Source organism: Barbatula barbatula (assembly GCF_947034865.1).
Source record: "Barbatula barbatula genome assembly, chromosome: 22".
NCBI classification, from domain to species: Eukaryota; Metazoa; Chordata; class Actinopteri; order Cypriniformes; family Nemacheilidae; genus Barbatula; species Barbatula barbatula.
The window spans coordinates 12,568,314-12,583,080 of record NC_136785.1 but is presented as its reverse complement, the minus strand read 5'-3'; the positions used below and the strand labels follow the sequence as shown (position 1 = coordinate 12,583,080).

Below are 14,767 nucleotides of genomic sequence, written 5' to 3'. Positions count from 1 at the left end.
CGAAAGAACTTAAGAACAGTTCACCCAAAAATGAAAATTCTGTCTTCATTGACTCACACTGTAGTCGTTCCAAGTCTATATACTTTCTGTTCTGATATACACAGAGAGAAATACTTGGAAGAATGCTTGTAACCACACAGTTTCTGGTCACCGTTGACTGCCGTAGTAGGATAACTGCCTTATAAATGTCTTTGTTCTGTTAAACACAAAAGTCAAAAGAAGATGTTTTAAAGAACAGCAAATAGTTCTCTGCACTTTTGACAACCATTGTCGAGTCAGCGGTGGCCATAACTGTGTGGTTACAAGCATTCTTACAGATTTATTTATGTGTTTATCAGAACAAGGAAATGAATATAGATTTGGAACAACTCGAAGGTGAGTAAATGATGACAGAATTGTCATTTTTGGGTGAACTGTCCCTTTAAGGGAGCCCTTTAACCCTTGAATGTTTTTATTGAACATTCTAAATATAACAAAAGTGTCCTTATACAAAAGATCAAATGTCGAAAACAGACATCAGAAAAGCATTTTAAAACCTGATAATATCTACATATTTATAAACATACATCAACTTACATACATACACACACAGAGACATGTGAGATAAAATGAGATCATATGTTTTTATTGTGCATTACAATAAATGTCATTTAAAACTGCATTTGGTTTGTTTTGATTCAAGACATAATAACGAGGCCATAATAATGAGGCCTGTGAACCGGATATAACTTTACCATCATGGGCGAACACGGATGTTGCCGCCAAGGCCAATAATCCGAAGCCATCAACCCCAGTCCAGAAGAGAGCAAAGAGATCGAAGAATGGTGAGTTATATGGTTATATTACTTATATTTTTGACCAACGCTATCAATGCTCTTTCATGTGTGACCCTGTCCGTGAAAAGCCAGTTAAAGTCATGAATTTGTTTGCTACATGAAGTCATTCTGTTTACATTTTGACATCTTTAATATTGAGTGAGGAAGGCAATGTCATTGAAGTCAATGTTTAGAAAACCAACTTTATTTATTTATGTGTAAAGTAATAGAATGAAATGTCAGTCGATTCCTGTGTTGTTGTTGTTGTTTTAATCAAATAAGGAGAACAAAACGCTTTATTTTGAAGGCATTCTCTATATTAGGCATTAACTCTAACTACTGCATTTTCAATGGTAATAATGTTTGCATAAAATCTACATAAACGCATATAGTGTTATTTATTGTCATTGACCTGCTCTTATTTGTTCTCAGCAATTTCGTCACACAAGGAGTTCAGTCAGAAAAGAGTCTCAGATCATAAGCTCTTCTGCAACATCCAGACCGAGCCCACAGGTCGACATGATGCTGGAGTTTCCCAGTTTGGACAGCTACAGGAAGTCATGTCCTGTTGCGTCTTTGCCAAAGGAGAACAAAATTTGTAAGTTATATTCTTTTCAACACACAAATTAGTTTTTGTCAATCATTGGACGAACAGTTTTGTCATTTATCTACTCTGATTTGTTCTCAACAGCTTTTGCTGAAAAGCAGGAGCTGGTTAAACAGGAAGCCCCTGTCACAGCGGACCCTGCAACGCCATCTGAGTGAGTTTTGAAAATGCTCTTGATTTATACAGCAATCTATAAGTGATTGAACCCGCTCCTGTACCTGAGTGAGTGCAACAAATTCTGCCAATGTAGACGTGCTCGAATGTTTGCACAAATGGTACTTATGGTCGTCTTCTTTGTATTTTTAGACGTCAAGGTCCTGCCACAAGACCCTCTGGAATAAACAGAGGGAATCCATGGAGAACACAGAAGAACACTCCTGAAAATTGTACAGTTTTATTGCTTTTTATTGTTCAATACTGCTTCAAAATCCCTCATTCTGGATGAACAGTTGTGTCATTTTTCTACTCTGATTGGTTCTCAACAGGTTTTGCACAAAACCAGGAGATGGGCGGACATAATACTTACATCAAGCCCCGTGTGACGCCGACACCAGCTCCTGTACCTGAGTGAGTTGACAATTCTGTCAATTTAGAAGTGCTTGAATATTTTCACAAATGGTACTTGAGGTCGTCTTCTTTGTATTTTTAGATGTCAAGGTCCTGCCTCTGCAAATGGAGTGAGCCCTCAAGACGGGCCAAAGAACCCTCCACCAGAGAGTACAGTATCAATGCATTTTATTTTACAAAACTGTTTTGAAAACTCTAATTCTGGATAAACAGGTGTTCATTTACCTGCTCTTATTTGCTCTCAACAGCTTCATCACACAAGGAAGCGTTCACCCAGAAGACCGTCTCGGATGTGTGGCAGACTCCAGCACCTTCTCCATCTGAGTGAGTCGAGCAATTCTCTTGATGTATACACGGATTTGATGTCTGTAGACACATTAACTTAAAATATCTGTTATCATTCTACCATAAGGTCCTCTGCACAAGATGAGATGATGCTGGAGTTTGGCAGTTTAGACGTGTATAGGACGTCATCTCCTGTCGTGTCTGAACCAAAGAAGAACAGAGTCTGTAAGTTACTAAATCTTTTTCCAACACTTATCAACTCCTGAGAATCGTACTTCTGGTAGCATGTTTCTCAGTGTGTTTGTCAAATTTATAACAACATTCTATAGTAAATGTTAAACAGTTTTTATAGATTTATGAATCATTGGATGAACAGTTGTGTCATTTATCTTCTGTGATTTTTTCTCAACAGCCTTTGCAGACAACCAGACAACTGGTTGAATAGGAGGCGTCCATAGAGACCCCTGTCACAGCGGACCCAGCACCTCCATCTGAGTGAGTTGTGAAAATTCTCCTGATATATACAGCCATCTATAAGTGCTTGAATGTCTGTAAAAACACTACTCAAAATATTTGGATTTTAAGGGAACCAGCCATGGATAACCCTGAGGATCCTGACGTGTCCAGTACACCTCTTGGAGAAGAAGAAGAAGAAGAAGAAGAAGAAGAAGGAGAGGAGTCGGAGAGGGAGGAATAAAAATTGCAAGTTATTACATTATTCTCCAATCTGCACAACACTATCAGTGTTCCTTATTTTACAAAACTGCTTTAAAATCCCAAATTGTCCATGAACACGTGTATCATTTACCTCCTCTGATTGGCTCTATACAGGTTTACCAGAGCAGCTGGAGATGAGGACCGAGCTGGAGGTCGACTCCAACATTGAAAACATGTGCATTTTGAAGGAAAGACAGCAGCTGCCCAACGAACCGCCGGTCACACCGACACCAGATCCTGAGTGAGTTAAACTAATTCTGTCAAGTTAATAGTGCTAGAATTTTAGCAGAATTGGTAATTACAGTATTCTTTCTTGTGTTTATAGACATCCTGCTTCAGACGTCCCCATTACATCTCCTGGAGCGTCTGACGGAAAGACAGAAAAGAAGAACAGAATCCGTAAGTTACTTCATTCCAACAATATCAATGCTCTTATTTTACAAACTCTTGAGAGTTTGGAGTTTTCCAATTTGCTATGAAAACTCTAGTTTTTGATTTCAGTCATTGGAGGAACAGGTGTATCATTTACCTGCTCTGATTTGATCTCAACAGGTTTTCCGCCGATGCAGGAGATCAGACCTGTCTGAAGAACCCTCGGTCACACCAGATCCTGAACCTGAGTGAGTTAAAATAATTCTGTCACATTATAAATGCTCCAGTGTTTGCAGAAATACTACTTACAGTATTTTTTCTTGTAATTTTAGACATCAAGCTCCGGCCACAAGCTCCTCAACAGTGAATGTTGTGAGGCCTCGAGACGGACCAATAGTCACTCCAGCAGAGAGTACAGCATCTGTTTAAAACGAACACATTTTTATATCAGTCATTGGATGAACAGGAGTGTCATTTGTCTGTTTGATTTGTTCTCAACAGCTTCTCCGAAGAAGATGAAGAAGAAGCCTGAAGACTCCAGCGTTGAAGATGACGCAGAAGGGCACTTCAAAGGGTGTAAGGGACCAAACAACTGTTTCCTGAAGCTCTCACTCCGGAGGGTAAACCCTTTGAAGGGCTTAGGGCATAGGGATGAGCCCTTGGAAATGGAATGCAGGGCCAGTAATCCTGAAGATGTTGATAAACTGAATCAGGTGTGTTTGGTTAGGGTTGGAGCTAAACTGTGCAGAGCTGCGCCCCTCCAGGAACCCTTTGAAGTGGCCAGTTATGAGCACTTGAGTTTGTAAAGGCCCTTCAATATGGCGGCCATGATGGTTTTCACTCCGAAGGGCCCTTTGGAGGGCGATGTATCCCATTCGGAATGCACAGTAAAAACTTTCAAACAGGTATGGGTTGGAGCTAAACTCTGCAGAGCTGCGGCCCTCCAGGAACTTAGTTTGTACGCTACATGTACGCTAATAAGTTTGTTTCCTTGCCTCATCCTCGGGACATCTGAGTCTGACAGAACCGGCTCCGGTTTGACTGAATGCTCAAGTCTCGTGATGATCACAGCTGATGTCTGCATCAACCAGAAGGTAATGAGAGTCTGAGCGATGAAGTGATGCCAGAAGAGAGAGGTAAGCTACTGCTTAAATACATCCTGTTAAATGATTGCATTCTGACTTTTTTACAATGTTAAACGTGCTGTCTTCTCACGCTTAACATGGTCAACCTTTCCAAAAATGAGTTGGACGTATGACGTAGTATTTCTGTGCTCGATACACTCCGCCAGCGTTCGTACAGGTGAACAATTCTCCCAGAAAAGCACGCGGCACACTCACGCATCAACCATGGAGAAGGCGCATGCGCACAAGTCACTTTCACTATAATAATAAACGGTTGATATAACGCTGGATTTGGAGATCGTTTGAATCTGATGTATGGAGCGGTGGTCCCAGCGTTAAAAGATGCCAGACATTAACAGCACGCGGTAAGTAAACTGATGTCTGTGTTTTCTTGGCGATGTGTGCGCACGTGCTTTAGTTACGCCCCCCACACGCGTCGCATGTTTTGGGAAATAATCGTGCAGCTGTATCTGTCTTTTACAAATGTGACGATCTCATTTTGTTTTCAACAGAACAAGAAAAATGCTAACATTGCTAACATTCTTCCAAATATCTTCCTTTGTGTTCAACAGATCAAAGAAATGTATACAGGTTGTAGGGTGAGTAAATCATGACAGAATCCCTCTAAGTGAATGTAAAAGCAAAACGCATGTTTAACCGTATATATGAGATCTGAGTGTTAACTCTTAAGTTGAGATCTCTTCTGAAACTCTAATGGAGACATTTGTGAGATTTCTGTATCTTTCTCGGGAGAAACGTCTGAGACGCAGATGAGACTTAAACGTTTCCACTTGGTGTCATTCGTGTCTGAGAGAAATGAAAGAAATCTCATCTGTGATTTTTCTGTCTTATGTCTTCTGATTTGATCTCATCTATTTGTGAAAAACTTTGAATGTAACTTTATGATCATAAGATTTATGGTGAAATGTCCAGAACTATTCAAGTATTTGCTGTGTTTTAATAACAAAATAACATGGGCATTTTTGTAATGTACTTTAAAATGAATTTGTACCTCTTTTGACTAAAAATTCCCTTAAAGGTATTTTCTTTCTAAATAAAAACTTTTAGTATAATGTCATTATTTGTGAACGTAGAGCAGAAAAAACTAGTTAGATTTAGGTCTAAGTTTAACTGTTGGTTGAAAATGTTATTACATATATTCATTGTGATTATAGTCTTCTATATGAGAGAGATCATTCTTCCCCCGTTCAAGTGTACAGTACTGTGGTCTTGGTATGACTGAAATAACTGCAAACGTGGCCGTCAGGTGCCATGACATACCTAAGGATTTTGTTCTAGATAACTGAGATACGAAAGTGTTTTGTGTCCAAAGTAGATCATAAACTATTGAAATCAGTTGAGAAATGTAAATGTCGTTGCGCAACAGTGCCCCGTAGTGGATGATGAGTGAACGTTGTTTTACACCCGGCTCATGTTTTATAGTTTGCACCTTTTGTAATATTTCATTGAGCGCTTCATTGGGGACAGTCTTGGGATTATAAGCTTCTATCTGCATTCCGAGCAGTTTTGAGATATCGAGCTTCAAAGATTTTGTATTACGTCGACATTTGTTCCTCAGAATATTTGTGGTGTTTCACACATGAAAAAGACGACGACCCTAAATGTATTCTGTATCCAAATCTGATCAAATTTGAGGAACGGGTCAAATTCATAAACAACCTTCTGATTCTAAAATTATAAGGTTCTGTCGTGGAAAACCGTAGAATTTGTTTAAATCACTGCTGTAATAATTAGTTTTCAAATTGAATGATTACTGTGACATTCATTGACATTTGAATGATCAAATAAATGCCTTTGGGAATTATATACAGCAGAAAAACAACTGCGGCTGTTTTGTAAATCTAATGGTTTCATTTAAACTGTTTTTGCCAGCAGATGTCGGCAGCGTGCTGCGTCCTGACCACATTGCGCGTGACGTCATTTTAACACATTATTATGAGCTATTAAGCCTTAAGCGATTATTAAGCGATGCGAGGACACGTTTGGACTATATTAGGTTTATGGAAAGCACTTTGAAGTGAGACATCGTATAGTGCCACCTTGTGGTTCACTTCCGTAAATCATTCGCGTTCTCCAGTTACATTAACATCAACACATTTTGTTTGTCCTCGTGTTTTGTATGAAACTCTATTAACATTTAGTTGAATGTTTGTATATGTAAGTTTGGGTCCAACTCTGTACCTGGAGTGGTTTGGACCATTTGTTTTAGGACAGTTTCCCCTATAGCTACTAGAGGAAGTCCATAATAACTGGTAAATGGTTTTCAGATTACTTGCAGGTTCATTGACTCTGAGCAGTCACGTGATCTGGATTGTTTGTGGAACTAATTGTACACAAATGTGCAACAAAAAGGGGAACAATGATATGCATGTTATATTATGTTTATTAACTGAATAGGTATTTAGTAGCCTATATTCTACGTTGTTGCTTTATTTTGTAGCCCTTGTATTTTGCAATTACAGAATCTACACAGAAATGCAATGGTATCTTTCACTTTCTCTATCAAACTGAAGTTTTTTTTATATTTATTCATTTTCAAGCCGAAGCAAAATATATAAGGCTATGCAAGTCAAAACACAGGTCAAATATCAGATTTACTATGAATTCCTATATGCAGTGAGAATTAAATACAACTATAAAATTCTCAGGTTAGGAGATGCTGACGGGTTTGAACAAGATTCTGGAGAAGTATATTAACAGCTAACCTGAAGAAAAAACATGAAATTCAAGATGGTTGGTAGTATAGTCGTGCAAGAGGTTGTTTATGATGGAGTTTAGGTGGCAAAGATTGAAAAGTGAAGGAAAATGTCTACATTGACGTCAACATCTGCATTTAAATCTATGTTGTAAAAAGCACTGTGCAAATAAAGGTGACTTGACAAGGCTTTGTCATAAAGAATGTTATTCATTGTGTTATTAATGCAAGAAAAACATTTTTTATCGTATTTAAAATTATTTATATACTTAATATAAAATATCTGCAACGTAAAATCAAGAAATTCATCACAAATGTTGCTACGCGCACGTAAACAATAAGTGTAAAATATGAATATTTTCATTAAAGGACAAAAGTTTAAGTAATGAAATGCGTCGGTGCGCAACCGCGCAGCCTGTTTGATCAAAATACCGCGAGAGCGAGTCGAAATGCTGCATTCTCGCCATACTTTGAGATCATACTGCACACTGTCTGCGCAGCGCCGCATGACGTCGAACGCCTATTCTTAAAGGCACCCATCACGAAATCCCCATATCTGCGTGATGTCATTGCTTTGGACCAACCGATTACGTTCCCATCCCATCCTCCCGCGTACAAAGGGAACGTATGGCGTTCTCGGCCTGGCTTCGGAATCCCGCAACGCCATTGGTCGACGGAGCTGTCGCTCAACGGATTACGCGGTAGGCTAGTACAGAGCAGGAGTCGGCGATTACCGCGTTTTGTCTCATCATCCGTGCATTGCATTGCGTGACGATATGCGCGCCGCTCTGCTTTGATCGACGCAACGATATCTGTACGGAGGGCTGTCGCGGAAGGGATGCGTTCGGGATTTTTCGTCTCCGAGGGGAGCTATGTAGTTTCCACTTGCGTTGCGTTGGTGATAAGTTGCAAGAAGGCTGTTTGCGTCTAACGTCAGCTCAACTGCGTCGCATCGCGTTACGTGACATTGCGTTCGAGCTGCACGGGGCTTTGAAGCACAAGTATGGGGTTGCCTGCGCTCGAGTTCAGCGACTGTTATCTGGACAGCCCGCAGTTCCGAGAGAGGCTGAAGTCTCATGAACTGGAACTGGAGAAGACAAACAAGTTCATCAAGGAGCTTATCAAGGATGGGAAAGCTCTAATTCAAGCACTTAAAAGTAAGATACGTTTGCTTTGTTTGTGAACTCTTTCTGCTTAATATTTAGTTTGATAAAGAGTCACTCAGCGTTTTTAAAGAGGCGACATGCACTGTTTTATTTGGGATGGTGTTTGAAAGTGTAACTATGTCATGTTAAAGAATCTTTAGTGATGTGTCACGTGCAAGACAAGTCAGGTACAAGTTGACAGTTTGGGCTGCATGTAACGTTACTGGCCCTAGATAGTGTTTGGACAGTCACACCCAAACATGTTTGAGTGTCATCGAAGGACGTCACATTACATGATCAAACCAAATGCTGGCAAACTATGTTAGATCAAAACTGGGTGTTTTGAAGGGTTATTTGCCACGGCCACATACTCAGAATGCCAAACATGTCGATGTTATGTGCACTTTCTGCTTGCTTTGTTTTCATTTTTACATTCGGCCGGAGTGTCCAAACAGCACTGGGTGCCACTGCTTGTGCCTACCGAGTTAAAAGCATCTGTCACACATTGACCTCCGGTTACACACTGCCTGACATTTCCACTCCACCCCATTGCCTTTCAAAACAAACACGCTGGCCCCTGCAGAGCGAGAGCTTACTAGGAATCACAGTCACTTTGACATAAATGAAGACTGATCAAAACTAAGTTTCCTGTGAACCGAGGCGTTGAAGGCAGTGCCGAGTCTAATTTTGTGATATGAAATTGTATAGCTGGAATGTCCTCAGTTTAATTGAGCTTTAAAGGGGTCACATGGCGCGAATACATGTTTTTCTGTGTCTTTGGTGTGTTCGAAGTAGCTCACGTCATGCATGTATTAGACACGTAAAATTGCAAAATGTAAGTGTCGGAGTAAATTATGCATTATGTCTAAAAGTGACCACACCCCCACAAATCCATGTCAGTTCGTGGTATGAGTCGACCAAGAGGGCCCAAATGTAAACGCAAGTAAGGTGGGCGTACCTGTCTGTGCGATTGGAGAGGAACCTGATGATCCGAATCAGTGGTCGACCTTTTATGGAACCGGCTGCCTATCGACATCGATATTAAGCATTTTTTCGTTTATCGACGTCGTTCATTTTAAAAGCCAACTACTCGTCATAGAAACGTAAAGCACACGTCGAAAGAAAGCTTGAAGTGTCTACTTTTAAATGATCAAATTAATATTCATATATTCAGATTATGTACTATGTATGAAAGACAGGTGCATGCGTATACATTTTGTATTTATAAACACATATTGTGTACATATTTAGGATTTTTTTTATATTTACCAATCATTTTAAATATATTGAAATGTTAATACATTTGAACTTTTCTTAAATATATGCATATATGTATTTATAAATATAAAAGTAATATGCACAGTACAGACATATATTATGTAAACACGAACCTTCATTCAGGATTCGATTAATCGTTTGGCATCCCCATGAATAGCTGCACCGCGTCCCCTCTGTCAGATGTGTTTGATAGATGAGCCGGGAGCCGCAGAAGCTCTTGAGCTGTGACTAATTCCCAAACATCAGGATTCAGACGGGCCACCGTAGTCCATAATAAACCTGTGCTGTGCTGTTCACTGTCCTGCACCTCACAGTGTAAGTATTCAATTATGTTTGATCTGATTTTTTTGGATGATGTGTGGCAGTGGTTGGTTTACATTGACTGGACTGTCAGGATGCGAATTGCGGGGTAGCTATAGCAACAGTACAAGGCTCGGATGTTTTCGGGTTATGAGTGGTATCGGATGGACAAAAACAAGGGTTGGGCCGATAGACGATGGCATCGCTGACAGACATCACGATGGTGAGCCGGCATCGTGATACCAACAAATGTTTCACTTTTGTGCTGCAAATCACTTTGTATACAAATATGAACATGTAAGCTTGCACGGTACAGACTACTTTATAACTGTGTAGCCCACGTTGTATAAATAACTTGTGTCTGCGCAGCCACATTAAAACATTTTATTACAGTACAAATGTTTTCCATATATTTTAGTTTTGCAAGTGCGGTAAAAAATAGTGTTAACTAAAACAGATCTCCAGAAATGTAGCTGTTAAAATTCCATGTCATTCCAGCTGACCCCATTGAAATTCCTGCGTCACTCTCATACTGCAGACAGTAACGCATGGCACAAGGAGGAAGCGAATATGCCTCCCTTGGGCTTTTCTCACACTGCACAGCTGTGAATGGAGATGAACAATTCAGTAGTGCGTCTCTAGAGAACATGGGGAACATCCTTAAATTGATGCGTCGAGTGAACAAAGAGGTGTGTGTGTTGATTTGTGAATTTCGGCAGCGTGAAGATAAACGGTTGCTTCTTAAAGGGATTGTTAACCCAAAATCATTTGAATAATGTTGTTTAACACTGTATGAGACATTTCTCTAAATAAATAGCCTAAATAATGACAGAATGTCCCTTGAAATCTCAGCCTGGCAGGAGGCGAGTTACACTAGCTGAAGTTTCCACTTGACTTTCATGATGAACAATGATTGTTAGTTGGATTACGTAATATCCTCTTTAATGATGATAGTCAGGTACATCATGAGATTATAACTGCATTAGGTGTCCGCCCCGGATTCTAATCAAAGCGTTTCATTTACTTGCTAAGATTATACTACATCCCGTAATTCATTTTCTGGAGGGCAATAATAAGGGCAAATTCAATTGACTTACATTTGGAGTTGGGCTCTTGACTTTGGGCAGTAAACAGCCATAGAGCAGTACCACAACAAGCTGGCATTGTGGAGGTGATTTTTGCATGGCCAAGCTCTCTTCACCTAGGGCTCACAATGTAAAAATCTAGTTAAACTGTTTTGTTTGTTGTGGTAGACTAGACTTTAGTTCTTTTAGTAGTGTTGCATGAGTCCATAGGGGACGCAGAGAGACATCTTTATTTTTAGGGTACACTACTGTGGCAGTATGTAGCAGGACTTCATCATAATGTACCATTGGGGTGTGGGGCATGAAGTAGCATTTCTTGTACTTTTATACTGTTTTCTTGTCCTTTTTGGACTTGGTCATTGTTCGTTTCATTTGGAGATTGAACGTTGGTCCCCCACAAAGATGGATGGATGAGGGATCTCCAGGTTTATTGTTTTGAACAAGGTTTGTGGACTTACATTAACGTTAAGCTTGAACATGACCTGTGTTGACTCACGGACTCCTGCAGGTTTCATTGTAATCCGTTCCAGTGTTTTTCAATTACAGGGAGATCCAGAAGGGTAATTAAAAAGGGTTAAGAAACCGGCTGTGGTTTGGAAGCTATCCTGTTTGTGTGAAATTTTGTGAGCGTGCACCAGAGCTTAAGTTCTGTTAAACATTAATTGTTTTATTGTAACATTCTCCTGCGATACTATAAAAGTTATTGAGTTGGAGGCCAGATAGAAGACGTATGTCATCTTTAGTGCTGTCCAACTGGATGTGAAATACAGTATCTCACAGAAGTGAGTACACCCCTCACATGTTTGTAAATATTTTATTATATCTTTTCATGTGACAACACTGCAGAAATGACACTTTGCTACATTGTAAAGTAGTGAGTGTACAGCTTGTATAACAGTGTACATTTGCTGTCCCCTCAAAATAACTCAACACACAGCCATTAATGTCTAAACAACAAAAATGTGAGGGGTGTATTCACTTCTGTGACATACTGTACATGTGACATACCTGCAGAGGATATGATTCCTGCTCCTCACTTGAGTTTAACGGCCTTGAGACATGTTTAAAAAGATCTACTATTAGAATAGCCATAGTGCTAAATGAATACCATAGTAATATTTAAAAGCAAGAAGATATATTTACATATGTTATATTTTTATATCAATAATCTTCTTTCCCGGAGATGCAAATCCCTGGGATGCAAAATGTAGAAGTTATGCAAGACAACAATTTCATTTAATGACAAGAAATGACGTCTAACGTCAAAAGTAGTCCCGTTAACCAAAATTCAGTTAACTGTTTATGTTTAACCATTAACTGTTTGCATAGAGATTGGTATATAGTCTAAATCTATTCTAAGCCTGGATGTTGTGTTTTGTCTTGACTTTAGTCTCTAAAGATCCTCTTTGCTTACACACTAACACAAATGCGTGTATAGTTTTTGAGCTGGAGTATACTAAATTAATTCATAGATCATGAAGCATATACATCCAAAGCTAAGAAAAATTTCCTTCGATAAACATAGAAACAAATATCGATTGGTGTACACATATTTTTGTCTTCTAGAATCTGTCATGTCAAAATGTCCCTCCCACTACCAACACCGGCGCCAGATTAGCGTAAAGAGCAAATCATAATTTTGCTCATAAAATAAAGGCCGTTTTTTATACAGCAAAGAACTTGAATGTCACACCTTCGATCCTGTTTCAACACGAAACATGTCGTCACAGGAACGAACGTGTTTGTCTGATAGACAGAATGAGTTCAAATGGTGTTTAAAAGCTTAAGTAATATGTTTGCATGATCTAATATGATCTCTAGACATTATAATCAGATCATATGTTACCGAGATATAGCTTCCGTGTATTGTAATGCTAAAGAAGTCTTTAGCAATTCTTTGTCTCAAAGGGAAAGGGTTCACCATAATGTTTACACTTGGAAAAGAACGTTGAAAAACGTGTCTCGTTGAACAAAACACAATGGAAATACGAACCCAGGTTTTGGCCTCAGGTGGTTAACACGATTCAGTTCCATCTGAATTTTCATTTGTTTGGTGGAGAGCAACCAAAGTAACTAATAGTATCATTAACACATTTTCAACTTAAGATTTCTTAAATCAGTTGTCCGTAGTACTTGTACGTAAGATGTAAATGTTGCACACGGTTGGGTTTCTATAGTTGGTAGCTGATCATGTCATATTCAGTACTATCCAGTCTTAGTTATCTCATCTGGAGGAAACCAAAATGCAGGTGTTTTGTCATGTAGGAGTGTCAGACAGATGTTGTCTATTTACGAAGTCCAGTTTTACCATCACTGTGACTACTCCATGCTCAGCCCGCTGTATGTTGTGCACCGAAGAGCTCTATTTGGCCTATTGACAGGACAGGAACAAAAGGGAAGTGGGCGTTCGATCATGAGGCAACACTGGTCATTGCTAGAACACAGGCTTTTGTTCCCTCTGACAAACCCAGAAATGTTTCCTTTCCTGTCAGCTGTTTGGTATTTGGGAACAGATCTCTCAGAAGCTTTTATACGCAGAATATAAATTTGTGTTTACTTGTATGTCTGTGTGCTGTGCGTATTAATTTGGTATGTATGAACGCATAGAAAAAACATGATGATATCTTTTTGATGATAATCGATTTTTAAAGCACTAGATCCCCAAATAGTTAACATTTTGTAACTCAACAAGGTTGTATTTGTTAACATTATATGATGCATTAGCTGATAAATAATGAACTGTACTTCAGTAGCATTTGCTCATCTAGTTAATTGGAATTTCAATGCGATATCAATATGTTTTTAAATAAAAAATAGCTCAATTGTTTTAGCGTTTTGGCAACAAAATGTTTGTACTGGCACAAACTTACATTAGAAATGCTGTAACAACGTTATTGGTCATTTACAGCTAATATAAGTACTAATGTTAAAGGCAGGGTGGCCAATTTCCGAATTACGCTTGTTTAGACATACAACCTTGTAGCCAATCAGCAGTAAGGTGTACAGGAAGGACATTGGTCAAGCCGTGTGCTGACCAAAGCAAAAGATGGGTGTGTCTGAACATCAACAACGGCTAAGAGAAATCGGACAACCCACCTTTAACCGCTACCACCTTATTGTGAAGTACTCAAATGACCTGTCATTACAATTTATTTTATAGGGCTGGGTCAATATATCTTGCTATTCTTATACTCAGTTTCTAAATTAATTATAATTGCCGCCACATTCGAAAGGCAGAAGTAACTTTCGCGCATAAACTATAAATATGGGCCACAGAAGAAGTACCGTTTACACACGTAGAAATTCCATATTCTATATTCTATTGCTGTTCTTCAAACCTTTTCAGGTATTTTTATTTTAATAAAGTATATTTATAATGATGATGCTTGCTTTTTCAAATGCACGTGATAAAGGACTCCATTTCGTAGTGGTTTTAGATTGAGCAGTACAAACACAGAATCGAAGCCTTTGCGATTTCAGAGTCGCCCTAGACAGGTGGTGTGTGTCGCGATATATTGTCCCAGACCTACTATTTTAAGAATTTGTACAATGGGAATTGTTAAAAAATTTAAGATTATTATGAAAAAAAGCAAGAATGAAACCACATTGTACAACATACAACACAATTGTCATTGGGGCGAAGGCAGATTGTACATGCGTATATTCAGACAGAATGTTTATTTTGGGATGAACTAATCCTTGTTTTCTTTAATGTAATCATCATCCTGCTCATCAGTCCCATATTCACAGCCACTA

General features: G+C 39.1%; 1 protein-coding gene across 4 annotated transcripts in view; it reads left to right on the top strand.

The window, feature by feature from the left end:
- Positions 1-7,755: 7,755 nt before the first annotated feature.
- Positions 7,756-14,767, top strand: part of LOC306911761 (rho GTPase-activating protein 26-like) — a 57,475-nt gene continuing 50,463 nt past the window's right edge. For all 4 annotated transcript variants that reach the window (XM_079487389.1, XM_079487387.1, XM_079487388.1 and 1 more), the window contains exon 1: positions 7,756-8,360. In XM_079487389.1, coding sequence (XP_079343515.1) covers positions 8,207-8,360 — 154 coding nt within the window. In that variant the 5' untranslated portion in view covers positions 7,756-8,206. The remainder of the gene's footprint in view (positions 8,361-14,767) is intronic.